General features: G+C 38.1%; 1 protein-coding gene across 1 annotated transcript; it reads right to left on the bottom strand.

Moving 5' to 3' along the window:
• Positions 1-199: 199 nt before the first annotated feature.
• Positions 200-6,442, bottom strand: LOC143470838 (apoptosis-stimulating of p53 protein 1-like). Its single transcript, XM_076969121.1, has 10 exons — positions 5,845-6,442; positions 5,549-5,689; positions 5,170-5,260; positions 4,748-4,847; positions 4,181-4,482; positions 2,613-3,877; positions 2,092-2,310; positions 1,658-1,865; positions 1,247-1,371; positions 200-702 (listed from the first exon to the last, which is right to left on the bottom strand). The coding sequence occupies exons 1-10, from the start codon at positions 6,303-6,305 to the stop codon at positions 597-599; spliced, it is 3,018 nt and encodes a 1,005-aa protein (XP_076825236.1). The 5' UTR covers positions 6,306-6,442; the 3' UTR covers positions 200-596.
• Positions 6,443-18,982: the final 12,540 nt, after the last annotated feature.

Raw genomic sequence — 18,982 nt, 5'->3', positions numbered from 1 at the left:
GGAGGCATTTTCCTGGGTTTAATCGTCTCTCTACGGCTTGAACCTACCGACCACCTTCAGATCACATTTAGGGTCAAGTCAATGATAGAAATAATCTGGCAAAGCCTAGTTTTATGACTCACAGTCTGGTTCGTAAGATGAAGCCGGGCGTGCATAATGGCCATAGCGGCAACTTGCACTCTCTGGAAGACTCTTGTCATAATGAGCACATTTTATTTAATACTTGGGTGGTTAGTATCAGCACACCGCACACGCCACTATAGCACAGAAATGACGGTTTTGCAACACAATGGCTTTGTAAGAGCGTCCCATGACGCCTTATATGAATCAACACTTTCAGACACAAATGGATTATATGAAATAATTACATCTAAACACGTAACGAAGATATACTGTAACGCAATAAACAGTCGGTTATGACAGAATAGTCACCCAAACGTTCGGATTTTTAACCGCAAGCGTTGTATAGAAATCCAAAACATAAAAAAACAGTAAAAAGCAAAAACACTCTGTACAAACACGCGTCAAGGGTTAAAACAAATGTCACAATCGTTAAAAGCACTTCTAGTTGATAACAGGAAAGGTCCCGGATCTTCTCAATCCTGTTCCTCCTTGGGTTTGATCCTGGGCCACATCCCGATCAGATTGCGCGGTACGTAGCCCTCTTTTTCACCCAGCCTGGCCCCCCACCATTCGCGCTCGCTATTGGAAGAAATAAAGACGATTTTAGAAGCGGAGATTCCTATTCATGCCGAGCTCCACTTTCCTCTGTTTGTTGGTTACGTGACTGATGCAAGTAACGAAATTAGACTGTTGCAAGAACCGCGTCCGACTCGCCATAGCGCAGCGTGCATTAAACACGAATGCGCGGAAAATACGGTACGTGTATCCGGTAAATTGACTTGATTAGGTACCGTATTAGGTAACCTAATTCAAGGTATATCCACTTACCCAGTATAGGTGTAGTGGTGTACACATCGTACCATTTATGTGCGGCCGTAAGGGTTAAAACGGCCATACCTCGACTAGCACGAATCTATTTTTGACATCAGTTCATACATGAAAGAGTAAACAGAGTTGATAGCTTTATGACGTAAAAAATGTCATCGCGCGCCGTGTCTTGTTTGGAAACATGAACTCTATCTAGCCAAATACACGGAAAGTCGCGAAACGTGTTCACGTCAAATCAAACGGAAAAAACAAGTATGACGTATTAATGACGTCGTAAGACAAACAACAAACTTACTATTCGTCGCCGCGTTTCAATATGGTCATCAAGTCTCCATCTCTGAAGGAAAGTTCGTCGTCATTGACCGCCCGGTAGTCATAGAGCGCATACACTTGTCCTTGTCGTACCACTCCTAGTTTCTCCTAAGTGCAGTGAGAAACTGTTTATTTTTCAATCCATCCTGTCGTATATTTAATCGGCTTCGTTCCCAAGCAAATTGGATTTAATGGCTTAAGCTACGTGGTGTTAGTTCAGCGTTATATGGTCGACTTATGACGAGATACCAGCGCTTAAATGTCAACAAAGCTATGATGAGGCGTTCACATAGCCCAAGGCTACGAAAGATAAACTACAATTAACGAGGTGATGTGGTCTTGTGGTTATGACACGTTCCTACGCACGTAGCAAATGAAGGAAATAAGAAGGTACCTGTATGCCGTACAAGTACTCAGAGCATAGCATGTAGCCCTCGTCCAACTCCTCGCATTTATCGGCGGCCGTTTCCCCGTCACTCAGAGTAGCGGCGAAGATACAGGCACCGTTCTCGACGAGGAACCGCGCCATGGGGAGGTTATTGCAGGACGCGGCGCAGTGCAGTGGGGTCCAGCCGTCTGTGTCCGAAGCGTTGATGTCACTCCTGTGGAACGTCAGGAAATTATTTGGTCTTTCTTAACTGTGCTGGCCAACGACTCAACATGGAATTACCAGTTGAAAGCACTTAGGTGTTATGGCCTATAACAGTTAACTGTAATGCCACGTTGTTGCTTGCGCTACCAAACATTTGCGTTTACAGTCCAGGCATCATAACTACCAGTTACCAAAAAAATTGCAAAGTACACAAATCAACGTGTGCTTCAACTCACCCATAATGTACGAGAAATTTGACAAGATCAAAATGTCCGGCACAAACGGCGTTGTGCAGAGCAGTGATTCCTTCATCATTAGCTCCGCTCGAATTAGACACTTGATCAATGATCTCTTTGACCAGGTCAAACTCGCCCTCCAGGGAAGCGTCCAAGAGAAGAGCGAGAGGGTCAAATTTTATCCTTCGGTTCGGTCCCTTAGATGGGGCATTCAACTCCCTTTTTGAAGAAATATATAATGTCGTTAGTATAAATTATTTACTGTAATCATAGAGTATTAAATACTGGACATAAAGCACATCACTAATGTTGTCATTTTAGATGGATTAAACAAAACGTTCCGTTTGTTGAAAGTAGTCACGTTTTGCAAAGCTTAATTCAAATATCGACTTTTTCACTAAAGTAATGTATTTTAAATGCTTGCTCTGTGAACGTCCCAAGAAATATTAAATATATAATAATCTATATAGTTAATATAGAAAATCTGCTCCTTAATAGTTCTAGAAATAAAGTTTAATTACTTCAAGATTCCTTTGGTTGGAACCAGGCTCAATGATGGCATTGGAGGTGGAGGAAGAGAAGAAGAGAGCTCAGACGAAGAATCTTTTTCATCAGTAACATCCGGTTCAGGAGACGAGTAATTCATTTCCTGCTTATCTTCAACCTCCTCATCAATTTTATCCACCAGCTGTTTGGTTGGAACTGTTGGACGACGGAGATTCTTTTGCTGGCGTAAAAATTCGGTCGGAGTGATGTTGCTCTCATACGACACAGCATCGCTCGGTGCCTCCTCAGACTCAGACTTCTGCTCAGGTCGCTTTGGCTTCTGGCTGATCACCGGCGGAGGAGCTTTTGGTTCGACGTATGCAGGAGGAGGTGTGGAACGATGCGCTTGATCAAATCCAGGCCTGTAGAATGGCGTGTCCGCCTTCTTGTAAATCTGATCATAGAACAACTTGGGGATGCTGGGGCCAGTCGGTCTCTCGGGCTCCGTAAATGAGCCCCGCTTCTTCAATGGACGAGGAGCATGAGCAAATTTCCGTCGCAGTGCTTCAATATCTACTGTTATTGGACGATCCGGGGACAAAGCGTTGCCGTACATGTCACATTCGTACCCTTGTTCGGGCATGTTGCCATCGGCAACAGTGTTGGGATATGGAGGAGGTGGATGGGTGAAGGGTGACTGAGTGTATTTGACGTTTCCGCTTGGCAGCACGGTAACATTTGTCCGGTTATGACCACCGGGGTCGGCTGTGCTGGCTGCGGGTGGTGGCTGGTTGTACGCAAATAGATTAATACCACCACCAGATGGAGCTGTCTTGGTAGGTGATTTGGATCCATCTTTCATCGTGGCCTGGTAATACTGACCGCCACTCGACGCTGGAGGCTGATCGACAGAATTTGTTTTGTTCCGCATGGGGCGGACTTTAGCAGTGAGAGAGTCTTGCTTGCCGCCACCATTATCTGGAAAGAGCTGGGCCATGGCTGACTGTGGTCGTATTCCGTCAAGAGAGCGACTTGATGGAGGCATCGAACGTTGATAGAAATCCCGATTATCTTGCGAGTTTGGCGGATTATCGCTTGAGTAAGGTGGCAAGGACTTTAAATCTGGGGGCTGCTGATTATACGGGTTGTTAACTCCTTCAGGCTGACCTCGCTGAAAACCTGGGTATGGGGCTTTGTCTATTCTTCCAACGATATTGCGACCGGCGGGGGTGTCATACTTTCCTTGTGTAAGGTCTGGATTTGTTATGCCGTTGATGTTTTTCATAGGGTGACCTGATATCTGAATGAGAATAATAGATTATAACAACTTTTTAGAAATTGAGTTTGTTTGCAACTTTTCATTTTTCAAGCAACCCGCCATCCACCGTTTCAACTACAGATAGCGGCATGAAAGTAACAAAACAATGATTTCTCATCTCAACATTTCCGCAGTTCACTAGTAGTTGACAAATTACTTGAACTATGCAAAAGATTAATTATTAAATAAAAGCATAGATTCCCGGAAACCACAACCTCTAGTTTGGCCAAATTGCAATTATGTTACAAGGAAAATTCAGCGATTATTGTCAAAAAATCTACTAACATTTGGTTCGCTCTGCTGAATAAGCGGCTCCACAGCTGCAACAATCGTGTGCATCCTCGTGGGAGGAACCCTGGAATTCTTTAACCCTGAATCTTTGTTTGTTCCCCCAGCAGAAAGCTTCTTCTGTCTCAAGCGGTTGGTTAATTCCTCGATGCGTCGATCTAAATCGCTGGCATCTTCATTACGCTTCTTCAGGACTCCTCGCTGTTCATCCAACCTCTTTTGCTGTTCCTCGTTCATCCTGTTCAAAATTGCCATCTCCTTTTGTAGCTTTTCAAGTTCTGTTGTCTGATTCTCGTTCCCTAAAACATGAAACTGTTACAATAAATGTCCGATGGGAATTGCCACAAACTGTGTCAAAATGTTTAAATCCGTAAATCCAGTGCCAATATCAAGTAAACTAAAACTTTTAGATACATTGCGATATTTAAATAAATAATGTGAGCACCAATTTGTATTTTTATACATACACGCTTTCTGTTTTGCAGATTATTGCAATCATCAAGCTTTTATAATGCATACGTATATGTAAAGGTTTTAGCAGAATTTGCGAGTTATTTATCTTGCCTCTGTCTGTTGTGCTTGAAAATACAGATCCATTTGCAATATTACTTGATAAAAGACGCCCTTTACGAAGTTCATCCAGTTGAGTTGTCAAGTCTTGTACCTTGAAGAACGAGACAAAATATACACAAGGCTAAATAAGGTCGATGTGTCAACAATTAAATCAAAACAGAGCAACTGCCTCATGTAATTATTGATTTTTGCAATACTTCGATCGAAATGCTGAAACAGTAACCCTTACACTGATCAATACAAAGAGATTGCTTCAATGAGGAATGCTATTGGCTTGATATTTTGTTAGCTAAGCAGAAAGTTGTTCAAATGGCACTTCTGTGTAATTCAGCGCTACTTAAAACATCAATTGGATTTTTCAATATGCCACCCGGAAATACAACAACACAAGAATAAATAGCACTTGCGGTTACCTTTGACATGGCCGTAGAAAGCTCCATTTGTTTTTCCTCGAACAGACTTCGAACTGCTTCCAGTTCTGTAGACATTGTTGTGTTTTCGTATCTAGTGTCAAAAAAAACTTAAATTTTAACATGGAGCACATTTCGCACAATACTTCATCTAACACATATTATAATGATGCATGCTAGCAAATTGCTAGTAGCAGCAATCGCTAAATGCAACAGTAAATTATAATTAAGGAAAATTGAACTTACAATAACATTAGAACTACTTAGCCATAAATTATAGCCTGGAAATTGTTTCAGTCTTTGTCAGGTTGCAATTAGATGTCAATGAGAGAAAATGTTGCAAGAAGTATAACTCCTAATCAAGATAATGATATAAACGGACCTTTGCTGCTCAACTTTCCCACGTAGAGCGCGGATTTTGCGGAGTTTTGCCTCCTGTGCTTCGGCTTTTTCACGCAGCCGTCGCAACTTCTCATTTTCTCCCATAATTACCTGCTGCTGTTGCATTTGTTGCTTTAGAAACCTGTGTAAGAAATCTCATTGATTAACTTTTAAACATGGTATTTCTATGCAGTATTCGTAATTGCTACATGTATCAGGTATCGCAAACTGACAACATTAAACATAATATACAGTAGAGTATATACACGTATAGCAGATAGTTAAATATTTCTTTACTTTAAGCGTTGTTCTTTTCCAACTAGAGTTTGTTGTTGCATTTCAATCTGCTGTTGTTGTTTCTGTGCAATTTCTTTCAGTTCTTTCAAAGTCATGTCCACTCCATTTGGGGTCATGATACGTCCGTCCTGGGCGATGTAACCCGGATTGATTTGACCGTTCCCTGAACCCCAGTCTGACTGTTTTGGTTTATTGTCAATCATGGGGGAGTCGAAATGTCGCAGGTAAAATCGGACTTCAGTGGCATGTGACCCCCACTGTTGCAAGATGGTGTACGGCTTCTCGTTTTCACTTACGCTGCGCTCCTTTCCGCGCCACAACTCCGCCAAGTGGCAGCTGTTTTCACCAGGCTCCTTGCAGCATTCTATGACGTCCAGAGCAGTGGTGTTCGGGGTGATTGGGACCTCCACAATTGAGGATGGGTCTTCACTCAAGAAAACTTTCATAACTGTCGGAATCATGGCTATAGCTTGTGGGTGTGATGTCTAATAGCTCGCAGAAATTTAGGCAGAAGTAGCTATGTATATAAATCCAAAATGCTCTTCCTAAAGTCTGCACATCTGAAGAGAAATGAGCAGAACTGTAGAAATAAAAAAATCTTATATGTATACTACCAGTAGATAATAACCACACGCAAGTTATCACAAGTCAATATTTAGGAGTTTCCATTTGAACGAAATAAACCAAAAAAACCAACAAGCACGTACAAAAAATGCTTGATAAAGCATATATGTGAAGTAGGACAACTTCCTATACCAGCTGCATAATTTGTACACGTATATAAATATACATATGATATATATATATAGCAAAAATAAATAAAATACGGTTTAACATAAAAAGCACAAAGAATTGACTGTTTCACTGGCAGAAAATGTTCTGTTAAAGATAGGTATATATATAAATAAGATTAAATAAGCGAGGTAGATAGTTCAATCTTCTTCATGAAATTCACAACGACATAATTATGGGCTGAGCTAAATTTGTTTTAAAGTTTTAATTTTGTCTTCGAAATAACTTTTACCAATTTAAAGCAAAATTTTTACAAGTAGAAAAGTTACTTTTCAAGCTTGGTTTTACTCAGAAAAGTTTTGGTCATTTGATATTACATATATCATACGTGCTATAACCTATGTATGTATATACCTGGCTAATATTTTTACCAACACTAATGGCAGACTGATTGCTTATTGAATGCTTATTCATGGAAAAAATTTTGAGTAATGCAGTAATTGTCAAGCAAGTAACAGTTGAACACGTCGCAGCCAATCAAACATTAAGTTATGTTGAATACATATTCTACACATATAGTCAATGGAGATTAATAGTAGACAGCTAGATACAAGCGAGGGGTAATAAACCGACGTAAGCCGGGTTCAAAGCATTGTGGACCTTAATCAGTATCACTGATAGCAAACGTTAAAACAACAGCACTGCTACCGCACTTACAACAATGCTATAATATGTCAGTTCTCGTTTATATGGTGGAGTTAACAATTTTTTACTTCGGTAAACGGCGGTCGGTAAAGTAGACACTTATTATACCGGCCGCCGTTTACCGAAGTAAAAAAATACAAATGCAGTAAACGGCAATTACGTTAGCCTAGTCTGTGGATCCTAACCGTTATTTTTAACTTAAAATGACATTTTTTTCTAAAGTCTAACTTAATTCGAAACTAATCCCCTCCAACACAAGCTCTCACCTCTCATTACTAATTTACATCAAATATAAATTTGGACAAAAAAAGAAGTCAAACATTAGGCCTAGCAAGATTCGAACCTGAGACATCCATGAGGATACAAACCCGGGTGAAATAGTCACTTCATTTATCATATGAATATAGGCCTATCCTAATCTACCTCGCTGACTTGCCGAAAGGAAACAATTTGAGTGCCCAAAAGCCTAACCGTAGCTAATGAAGGCTGCTCTAGCAGCAGAAACACAGCCTAACCTACTCCCCAATCAGGCTGTCAACCTCCTGCTGAGTGCTCAGCCTAGAAACCAAGCAGAACTTGAATTTTAATTACGTGCTGCTAGAAACGTAGAATACGTCATCAGATCAAACATGCTTCACTAGGAACTATAACTAGTAAGATAAATACGACATCGCAAAGGCCAGTGGTGTCGGTGTCACTCAATTTCAATAATATTAGTTTGAACTGAGAGCAAGACGGTTTCTATCAAAGCAGAACGAACCTCTAGTTTAAATAAATAATGTTTAGAATTAAATTTTAGCGTACAGTTTGGTTGTTTGTACCATAGTCTTTATACATACACCGCATATAAAAAGTCAGGTACATGTAGCCCATATAAAGACTACGGTAATACGTTCTAAAATCATGCAATTTTTTAAAAAGTTACCGGAACACAACTATAGTACTACACAGATAAAAGTTTTACTGCATATGCAACGGATAGGACTGTAAGAAATGTTTTTCTTTTTATGTTTCAAAATTTGCGGTGAGACAATTATCCATAGATATTAGATAAACACGATATTTTATGTGTTTAGATTATATCTACGCAATTACCAAGCAACATTACGAACTCGTCGTGTTAGCAAACCACCTCCTATATGGCTGCTCCCGGGGTCAGATGTTCAGACTTTAAAACTGTAAGATGTCACTCATACTGTACTTAGTGATGTCATGTCAGCCAAGGGATCAGTGGAGTGATGTTACTTCTCAGCAGAGAACTTTGACTTAGACTTAACTTAGGTTTACTAAGACTTAGCTTAACCTAGCTTTTGGATTAAGTAACTTTATAGTTGCGTGCCGTTAGAATACTCTAATCTCTTGTCAGCCGAAAGGTTTTAATATTACAACAGAAATAGTTTACAAGAAAAGGTTTTTATTATAGGTGCTGTACACTTTCTCATCATTACGAATAACCAAGAACATATAGAACTTGAACAAAAAAGGGTTAAAGTTATATCGATTGCAAGTTTCCCTTAACTATGTAGTTTAATAGGATAGTAGCTGACCGTAATCTACTGCTTGAAATGTACACGTGGTGGCGCCAAAAACGTCATATTTTACTGGTTAGTTTCCTGTCAAGTCTTTTTAACAAAAATAAAACTCTAGAGCGACAATATCGTGACGGCTCGACGTCCGTCGTCGTCCTGATTATTTCAAGATCGCTGTAAAACACAGCATATGGATGTGAACGGATAATCTTCTCAGAACAGATGACGTTTGTGTGAAGCTTCCCTACCGGACAATGTAATTTCAGCTGAATCACGTTCATGCTTCTTTCAGTTAAATCTTTATTGCACGTATGAGTCAGGCGTTTTGACCAAACTTTCTCTACTATGACGTCCAAGATAAGTTTCAATGCAACGTTTTATTGTGCAGAGGTTACGTATCCCGCATAGGAGCATACCGACGCCATGCTGGAGAGAATTGAAAACAAATATCAATAAATTGTGACGTCACATTGATTTTTATGTATTCACTTTGGTGAACGGTCAATTCAACCCAAGCACTCTTTATTTCACAGATTGTCTAAACGTGGACGATACTGTGCAAATTGTTATAATGAGCCCTTATTACTTGAGAAGTTGCAAGTTCTGAGATGATTCAACGACAATGTTCTACAAAATCTACAACACTCAACTGGTCACTGGTCAATCACTTGGACTTCTTGTGCGACCCATTTCTCTGGATTACGTAAAACTAAGACGTTACAAGAACGATCAATGCGCTACTTGATCAATCTAGTTGTGCAGTTACGTTGAGATGAATCAATAACTTCGAAGTCAGCTTTACGAACAATCTATTAACAATTACGACCAGACCACTACTTGGCACAAAACTATACGGAAAGAAACTAAGAACAGTTTTTACACAGAAAAATCATTCCAGTAAAAAATGTCAAACTTTACATCCAAATTTCTTTCACGAATATATTGCAATAATCGTTCCTTTTCAGAGTCCTCGACGTCAGATTCGAATACTTGAATGTAACGTAAGTTATTACGTAAGGTGAGCCAGCTCCAAATCATATCTGAGGTGATATCCAATCCTACGCAGCAAAGACGTATCAGACTACTTAAAGTGTCATTATGAAACATTTTTGTTAAAACGTCAAAGACACATTTATGAATCCCATGAATTAAATACAACTCTTTAAGTGATCCAGCAGAATTTTCGTAGATTGTTTTCAGCAGTGACGTAACATCCTCGTCGTCCTCAACACCTTCCCCAACACTCAACTTTAGTCTTCTAAGCTTCGACCAAGCTTTCACTCCAGCTCTCAAAGCTTCTGACGACGAGGTTTCAAATTCCTCTTTGACAACATGTGCGAGAGCGTTTTGAGTTCTTGCATAAGTTTTATGGATATAAACGGCTTCTAAATTAGGACAAATGGGCCCAATGAATTTCAGAAAATCTAACGGAAAGTCCCACTCCAAATCTAAAGTTGTCAATTGTATTCCCAGGTTTTGGATAATGTGAACAATGCTCGTCTTTGTTTCTAATCCAGAACCTATGATATAATAAGAATGCATTTCTGGCAGACACTGAAGCAGAGTGGGAATGTCGTGTTGCTTTTCAAGGGTGGAAACTTTCAGCTTATTGGTATGATCAAGGCCTCGCTTCATATTAAGAGGTTTCGGTCCTTTGTTTAACTTACAAAATTGAACAAGACCGTCGAATAGAAAATGATGAGAAAATTCTAAGAGGTTTGGGCACCAACGATGAAAAAGCCTTGCATTGAAGTCAATGGGGCGTTCACAATAAACATGGTTCATGTGAAAAGCTTCCAAACTTTGAGCAAGCTTTGTTGGTCTTCCAACACGACGAAACGATTCCTTAAGATCACGAAATTGTAAACGAAAATATGGTTGGTTTTTTGATATGTCCAGATCATAGATATCCTATAAAACACTAGATCGCTCAACTCGCCTCTGGAATTGAAGCCAAATTGAAACTTTGCGAATCCGCCATTAAGGGACCCAGTCAGTCAGTCCCAACAGTGGTGCTGAATTGTGATGGAGTTGTATCGACAATTGTCTTGTCTCCAGTACGGTATATTTGTAAAAATAGCCTAGTTCTAACGTTATACAGAACTTATACGGGCTAGGACTCTTTATACATCGTAGGATACGCCGATGCCGTATGTAGCCTGGACTACCGTATATTTTGAAAATTCATAGCTTTATAGCACGATATTATTTTAGAGATAGGCTACTGGAATAATCGGAGATGGGCATTGATACAGTACCTTCGTACATTACTTTGTAATACCATGTTCCGAATCCCAGACAGGAATGTGTTACATTGTAAGCTATACCGTCAATACCGGATTAATTTTTTCTTTTAGTCGTCTCAACAGCTAGGCTAGTCGCCATCGGTACTTTTATAGTGATAGTTTCAAGATTTTGAGAGATTTATGCCTAGGCTAGTTTTGGTGCTATGCCAGTACATTCAAAGTCAAAGTATTGACTGCCCACATCTGGAAATATGTTCAGTTAACTGTAGTCTATAGGCCTAGTTTTCTATTGTGCCACACTTTAACTACAAATAAGAATCTGATTTGTTGGACCCTATTGTAAAACGTGTAAAATTTGGTAAAAAAGGACATAAACATTTAGCCAAATTTATTTACATGTACAATTTTACAAAGCAAAAGAGATAAAACAAAACCATTCACTAATCACTACTACATACATTACTATGTGAATGACTGACATTTGAAATTAAACAGTAACGAGTCATCCACTTGTCATTATTGATGGCTGAATAGTACAAGTTTGTTAAATTTTTTTCGTATCTTTTTGCAGGTAATTTCTTCATTGTACTCTTTTCCAAGGTGGTAAAGTCGAATTTTGCAGTATGCTTTTGAAACTAACTTTATAAGGTCAAAGATATGGTTGTTGGTGACACTTGTGTCTAACATATGATATTGAAGATTGCAGAATGCTAAGGATAGGTTGATATTAGCCAGAACAGATGTTGCAATACCTTCTGATACTCCTTTTTCTAAACCGACATAACAAATTCAAGGTATATATGATACTGTATATAATCTTCTATATTTTTTGTAATTATGCAACTAAGCTGTGTTTACATATATATCAGATAAATATAATAATCATCAGATAAATATAAATTATTTTGCTACATTTTACCTTGTGGAAGTTTTCCTCTTGTAGTTTTAAGAAGACGTTGAAACTGTTTTTCAGTTTCCTCGCAACCTACTACTACACTTTCGGAAGGTTTAAATAATTTGCCTTTATCTTTCATTTGCAGGAAGTCAGACACTGGAAAATTGGTTGTTGAACCAAGAGCTTGACTACAGTGACTGCACAAAATTTGCTTATCAACCATTTTGCTAACATAGCCAGCTATGTATGAAATGGCAGCTTTTTTGTATTCAGACAAACCAAGAATGTTTGGAATTTCACTGAGGCTATGATCTTCGTCGACTTCTAGATCCCGTCCAACTAGGTCATATTTTCTTATAATATGAGCACCTGATTCTGTCAGCTGAGGGTTACTAGTTGAAGCACCATTGAATATATGCAAAATTTCAATTGGTAACTTTTGTTCACAGTTACCAACTCCACCTTTAATATCACTTCTTAGAAGTAAGCGCTTATAAGCTGCTGGCTTGTCGGGTTGTTGTTGAAACCTCCTGCTGACCTTATGGCTCCAAAAAACAACTCAAGGTGGTCTTGGCTAAGCTTGTAAGTTAAGATATATCTTAGTGGAGATGGATTTTGCCCAACTAAATCTTCAAACAACCCTTTTATACTTCTTATTGCCATCAAGAATCCCAGAAAGCCTGTTTTCCGTCTTGTTTTAAGCATTTGTACCCCAGCAGTGTCCTTCAACTTGAGAATGTAATCAAAAGAAAAATCAAGAAATGGCCTCCAGCTGGACTCATTGCTTCTTTTCAAAGGTGATTTGAATCCTTTAGCACATGGATTTCTGGAATTGCATATATCAAATAAGCAATCAAAAATACGTAAAAACCTAACAGTTGCCGCCGAACTTTGGAACTGTTGTAGTTTCAATGTGTTGCTGCAGTACTCAATGGCATCAGCTACACTTGCACTTATTGCTTGAGCTGCCAAGTTAACCTTCATTTTTTGTTGTTTCCAGTTTATATGGGCCAACTTAAGTTTGTTTGCAAGGCGTAACCCTTCTTCTTTTTGAAGTTTCTGCAGCTGAACCAAGTATTCCCATTTCACTTTCTTTCCTTCAAAATCTACAAGTATGCCACCTTCACCAAAGGTATTGCGTATAAGTTTAAGCATATGGCACACATCTAACAACATATATATTTTGGAATTTTCATCTGCAGGATGGTTAAAATAAGTTTGGAAGTTATCTATGTCTAAAGACAAACCAAGTTCATTCATCATAGCAAGATGACTGGAAGGACCATCACATGTCACAGAAGAAACTACTACTCCTATATCATGGAGCCGCCCAATACAAACATTTACAAGGTTAGCTTTCTCTTTACCAGTCAGACTGTCAGTAAAAAAATAGCCACAAGGAATTTTCCATGAATTGTTTAACGAAACAACCATTAGCACTAAAGCATCTTTTGCAACAGGTGAGGAATCATCTGCTGGCATTTCCACACCAATATCAACAAAACCTCGGAAACGATGGCCATCCCAAGAAACATGCTTCTTAATGGCCATTTCATCCAGCATTAAAGCACAAATTACCTGCTTGTTTTTCTTCTTTTCTTCTTCAACTCTGGCTGAAAGTACTCTGAATGCAGGTTCTGTAAAACCAGGTTCAGCCGACACTTTGGTGTACCATTTTCTAATGGTTGATTGTGCTGGCAAAGCTAAGTTGAAGGTTTTTCTGACATACTCATATGCCTTGGAAGAGTAAAACTGAAGGGTTAGTGCAAATGCCTTCAATTCCGTGGAATACTTGCAACCTTTAGAGGAATGCAGTTGTTTTGCTGCTTTTTTTATGACATGCAATGGCACACCTGTAAATGATGCCTTCAACACTTCTTCACAATTTGAAGATAGGAGTTGATTTTTATGCAAACATTGAATTAAAGTTTTCATTGAAACTATTTTCTGTTTAAATCTGCGTGACTTTTGCTGACTGAGTTTTAAATTTTTTCGAATTGCTGCAATTTGTTTGCTTCGTGACTGGATTTTCGTATTCAATTTAGTGGGTGAATTGCTTATGCTGTATGTATGGTCAGACTTTACTTTATCCCAGGAGCTTCTTTTAACAAGGCAATCACTTGTTTTATCTTTACTACCGGAACTGCATTGTGACCGCAAACCAGTTTTCATATTTCGTGTATATGGTTTCTTCCTTTCATGACCAGCCTGCAGTGAAACAATTCAAAGTTATACTGCCAGTATATATATTAGTATATTATATCAGTGCCTGTATACTTACCAGTATATTATAGCCAATAATTTCCAATAATTATTGGAATAATTATTAAAAAAACTGTCTTAATAATAATAAAATAACTTATTAACTGCCAATAATTACTGGAATTTATAACCTTACTTTTTTAAGATGTTGTGGAAATTTCTTAAAACGAGTTGGTACAGCAACATCTTTAAGCCTGTTTCGTTGCCCTGTTCTATCAAAATATTTTTCAAGAAAATGGTCTGAGCAAATTTTTGAGTGTTTGCTGGGAATCCAACAATCTCTACGCATTGCCACAAGCCATTCTTTCTTTCGGTCTGAGTCTGATGGAAATCTGTTGTACATATACTTGGTACTATAAATATATGTTTTAATAAAAATATGTCATCGAATGTAGCTGAGACTGTTCGGGTGCACTTTTAGCTGAGGTAAGTTATTGGTTGAACGCCATGCCAATACACAACAGCTGCAATGTTAATGAGATGGTCAGAACTTACAGCTCATTAAATTGAACGACTGGTGCAAAGACACGATTAATTAATAATTCCTGTTGCACAAAAACACCTGCCGGTACTACTACACTATTGCTCTTTGCAACTCAGTTTTCAGCAACTAACCTGTAGCCTATATACCTGGCATATAAAGGCTGTGGTTATCGCACCGCTGTAGTTGTTTAACATCTGCAGGTTTTAAAGTTTCATATGGGGGCCATTTTGCTGCTTGTGGTCTTGTTTTTAGCAAGGTATAACAACATTAGCACCACTCTTTTCGAGGAATTTCCTGTCAATGGCCACTGAGATATTTAATAAATAGACGACTTTGGAAAAAAATTGATCACTTATCAACTTCCATGTTAGTAGTAAGAGAGTAGTTACTTTTGGCGTGCATTATTGGTGATGGTTAATTGGTTATGGTGAAGAATGGAGTTAGTCAGCTTGAAAAGGCACAATACCGCCAATATGCCTCTAGGAAGCATGAAGTTGAATAAGAGGTACAGTTAGACTATAGACCGTATACATATAGACATAAGTAGCATATTTAACACCTTAAGCAATGAGAAAAGAGCTTTCAGTTACAGGACTTTATGTCAGTGCCAGTAGGCTAGGCTACGCTACAGTTCACATACGGTACCGGTATTAACGTTAAACCAAGAAAAACATTAGTTGTAGGTAATTATTATTATGCACAAAAAATGCTTACGCATGGAAGGTTCTTGGATGACAAATTTTCTTTCTTGTCTCATCATCCGAACTCCCTTCACTGGCACTTCTTTCCATTAACTTATCGCTTACTGTAGCGCTATTAACTCTCTTTTTCCTTTTTCCACAACCGTAAGCACAGCATTGAGTTCCCCTTTTATCCATGTTTTATATAGATTACAAATTGACGAAGAAATCTCACAATTTAACGTTGGACCTAACAGCTTAAAAGCCTTATAAAATCGTGTTCAAAGCCCAGTTTGGGTCCCTTACTGTTCCCGCCAAATCTGTTCAATTGGCTTCATTTTTGGTTGGTCGAAAACAATAAGAAGAGCGATCTAGTGTTTTATAGGATATCTATGGTCCAGATACGTCAGCTTAGTACAATTCCCTATTGCCACCAAAACATTTTTGCTCAAACTAACATCTTGAAGCTCCAAACGTTTTAAAGACGTCCTGTATGCCTTAACAAGTAATTTGACAGTTTTCTGAAAAATTTTGCTGCAGTACTTTAAACATATGCGTTCAATCCGGGGACATTTTAGAATTATATAATTCTTGATGCTGCGTTCATTTAAAAAATCGTCTTCTTCTTCTCCAAGCCCAGAAAAATCTAACACAGTCAAAGAGCTACCAAGAAAATTGATTGCAGGCCAGCAGAGACGATAATTTTTCAACATCGCGAAGTGGATTTTGTTCGCCAAATAGGGGCAGTTTTCGGCAAATGGCGTCAGAAATCGATGCAGCAATTCATAATTTTTATTGCTGCAATTTCTTCTGTTTCCTGGTTCACCGGCCAGCTGCGACACAGTTTCTGCAATTGTATCCAGCACTAAGTTTTCAAGACGTTTTACAGACATATGCATAGGCATTTTGATTATAATCAACGTACGAGTAACGCTTCCTTCAATACACAACGTGAAGTATTTGTGAAGTGTGTTTGCCTCTGTGAAGTATTTGCAAAAATAGCACAGTTCATGAGTAAAATATACGAAAAACGGGAACATTTTCTGAAATGTGGCTCATGTTGAAACTTATTTGCTCAATAGTACCACATCCCCAAATTCTACAAAAGTTGTGGTCGATTTTTATCTTCGTAATAAACATTTATGCAAAACAGAATACACACAAAGGTAAGAAAATGAACTCATACTAACAAATGGATCAGGATGGAAATGATCATTCAATTTTGAAGTATCGGCAAAAAAACTTCTTACAAACTCAGTGCAAAGTTCATTTTCAAGTCTGCAGCTAATCTCACAATATTTTTATAACGTTTATAACAGTATTTTTGTTATAATCCCCGCTTTAATTGGGAGAAAAGTTTTTTTGCATCATTTTAAAGTGGTTAGATATTATTTGTTCTACGATTGGATTATAATCGAAATCTCTAGTCAGATAGTGAGAGAAAAAGCTAGTTAACAGATGTTGATCAACTATTTTAACAGTGATGATGCCATAAACCCCTAAGAAATAAAATTTTATTGGTTTCAAAATGCTAAAGAAGACTTGAAATAACCCTAAAAACAAGAACTATCTGTGCATTCTGAAGACGTTTATAACGCACAAGAGAGAACTTCATTGACCAATTGTGCAACGATTACTTTGTAGATCATTTATTTAATTATTAATCACACTGCGTGGTTTCTTGGCATTAAAGCGTGAAATGCGACCTAGTCTCGCATCTGCTTTGCAGTATCTCGCTGAGAATAAGAATCGATTTAATTAAGTTGGTCTTCATAAGCGGAATTTAAATCTATTGGAAATAGGAAACACATTTCATTTCAATGAAGTCAAGTTAATTTCGCATCATACGTCATGATGACGTCACCACTAACAAACGCTCACTTGATCCATTGAACTTAAACGAAACGAAATTGTAATGTTCAGTAATGAGTTGTCGAAACCACCCGTAACTTCACCATTGTACTGACGAAGAAGCTAAATAGCAGCATACAGTACAGTAATATTTTCTATCATTTTCGTGTGGTAGTTTTTCATTTACCATAACTTCCATATTCTGGACTAGCAGCCATTATACGACTGACACAACTGCAGTATTGTCCGACCTCTTCAATGACCAATTGTGACGGAAATGTTGACAATATCACTTGGCAACCATAGACTAACCATGCATGGTTAAAAAATTTTATGCTTTTCCAAACTTTAATATTAACTTTAATATTTTGCGTTTTTTTATTTACAAATTGGTGAAAGATAGCATGAAATAATGTCGCCTACGGGTCGTTATCAGGTTATGACCTCGACCATCGGTCGCACGGTTTGTGACGTAGTTAATTTTCAACAAGTGATTGCTCGACGCCAACTTGACTGACTTTCGATTGAAAGTGCATGTTTGGTCGGAGTCGGAGTTAACTGGCGTAGCCGGAAAAATGTCACCACAAAAACTCACAGTTAAAATAATCGCACGATAAAGCTTTTGCTGCAGACTAAAACTTTGCAGTATTTGCCAACAGCCGTAATAAGCAGTCCCTTTGTGGTCAAACTGACCAACTTGGTGATCTCTATTGACAAGGCTAGATAGATAATAATAGAAATGCTGCTATAATATCTAGACAGAGCTGACAGTCTGATTACTAGGGCAACCAAAAGTCAATATGGTCAATTTTTTTTAACCTGCCCAGAATGTTATCAAACAAGCACAAAACAAATTTCAGCTTTGTACGACGTGTGGTATAGAAGTTATTAGGTCAAATAAAGTCAAAATGTTACGTTAGCGCAAAATACGGTCAAATTGTTTCTTTAGGTCTTTTTTTTAGGTCAAAATCTATTAAACTTGTAATTTTGTAACCATTTTGTAATATTATTCTTCCGTTTTTCTCTTTTCTTGTACCGCAAACAATTCCAGTGCCACAAATTTTACTTAGAACCAAAGCCACAAAGAGAGGGAAGGCTTTTCAGCGCGTTTGGTGACGTCACGATGTGACGGCATTGCATTTGAAATTGCAAGTTGTCAATCTTAATACGCAGAAATGAAAAAAAGTCAACACTAGAAAAGCATTTTGTCATTTTTAAATGCAGCTTTAGATTAGAAAGTTGCTGTAGACAGTGTAAAGACTATCAGTATAGCGTTTTTCAAAATAAGGTCAAAATTTAAACGTTTTAGGTCAAAATAAGGTCAAAATTTAAACTTTTTAGGTCAAAATGAGGTCAAAATTTAAACTTTTTAGGTCAAAATGAGGTCAAAATTTAAACTTTTTAGGTCAAAAAACTGGTTGCCCTACTGATTACTAAGACTCGATTGATGACGATGACAAAAGACAGAATCATGTCAAAGCTGTCACCCTCTGTGACAAGACAAAGTAACTGTTTTGCTGGTCACGCACTCGCAATAATGTCTTAGAAACTATTCATTTAAATTACTACTGGAACGTCATATCCAACTGCCATATTTTAAGTCATCGCTTTATATTATACCAGCATTTACGATGATCGCATAATCGATTGACGCAGCTCTGTCCAACCTAAACAATATTTCATCTTTTGCTTTATTACAACATCCTAAAAAATGCGTTAACCACGTAGGTTGACTTACACTAAAGAAAAGTTTC

This window comes from Clavelina lepadiformis, chromosome 9 (genome assembly GCF_947623445.1).
Source record: "Clavelina lepadiformis chromosome 9, kaClaLepa1.1, whole genome shotgun sequence".
NCBI lineage: Eukaryota > Metazoa > Chordata > Ascidiacea > Aplousobranchia > Clavelinidae > Clavelina > Clavelina lepadiformis.
The sequence above is the reverse complement of the archived record's forward strand: the minus strand, read 5'-3'. Positions and strand labels throughout refer to the sequence as shown.

What these genes read in the sequence shown, in the direction of transcription:
- LOC143470838 (XM_076969121.1), bottom strand. Translation starts at nt 6,305, where the DNA reads ATGATTCCGACAGTTATGAAAGTTTTCTTGAGTGAAGACCCATCCTCA. An exon ending in TTTCTACGGCCATGTCAAAG is followed by an intron (nt 4,848 to 5,169) that starts GTAACCGCAAGT and finishes TCGTTCTTCAAG; the next exon opens with GTACAAGACTTGACAACTCA. An exon ending in CCAACCAAAGGAATCTTGAA is followed by an intron (nt 2,311 to 2,612) that starts GTAATTAAACTT and finishes TTCTTCAAAAAG; the next exon opens with GGAGTTGAATGCCCCATCTA.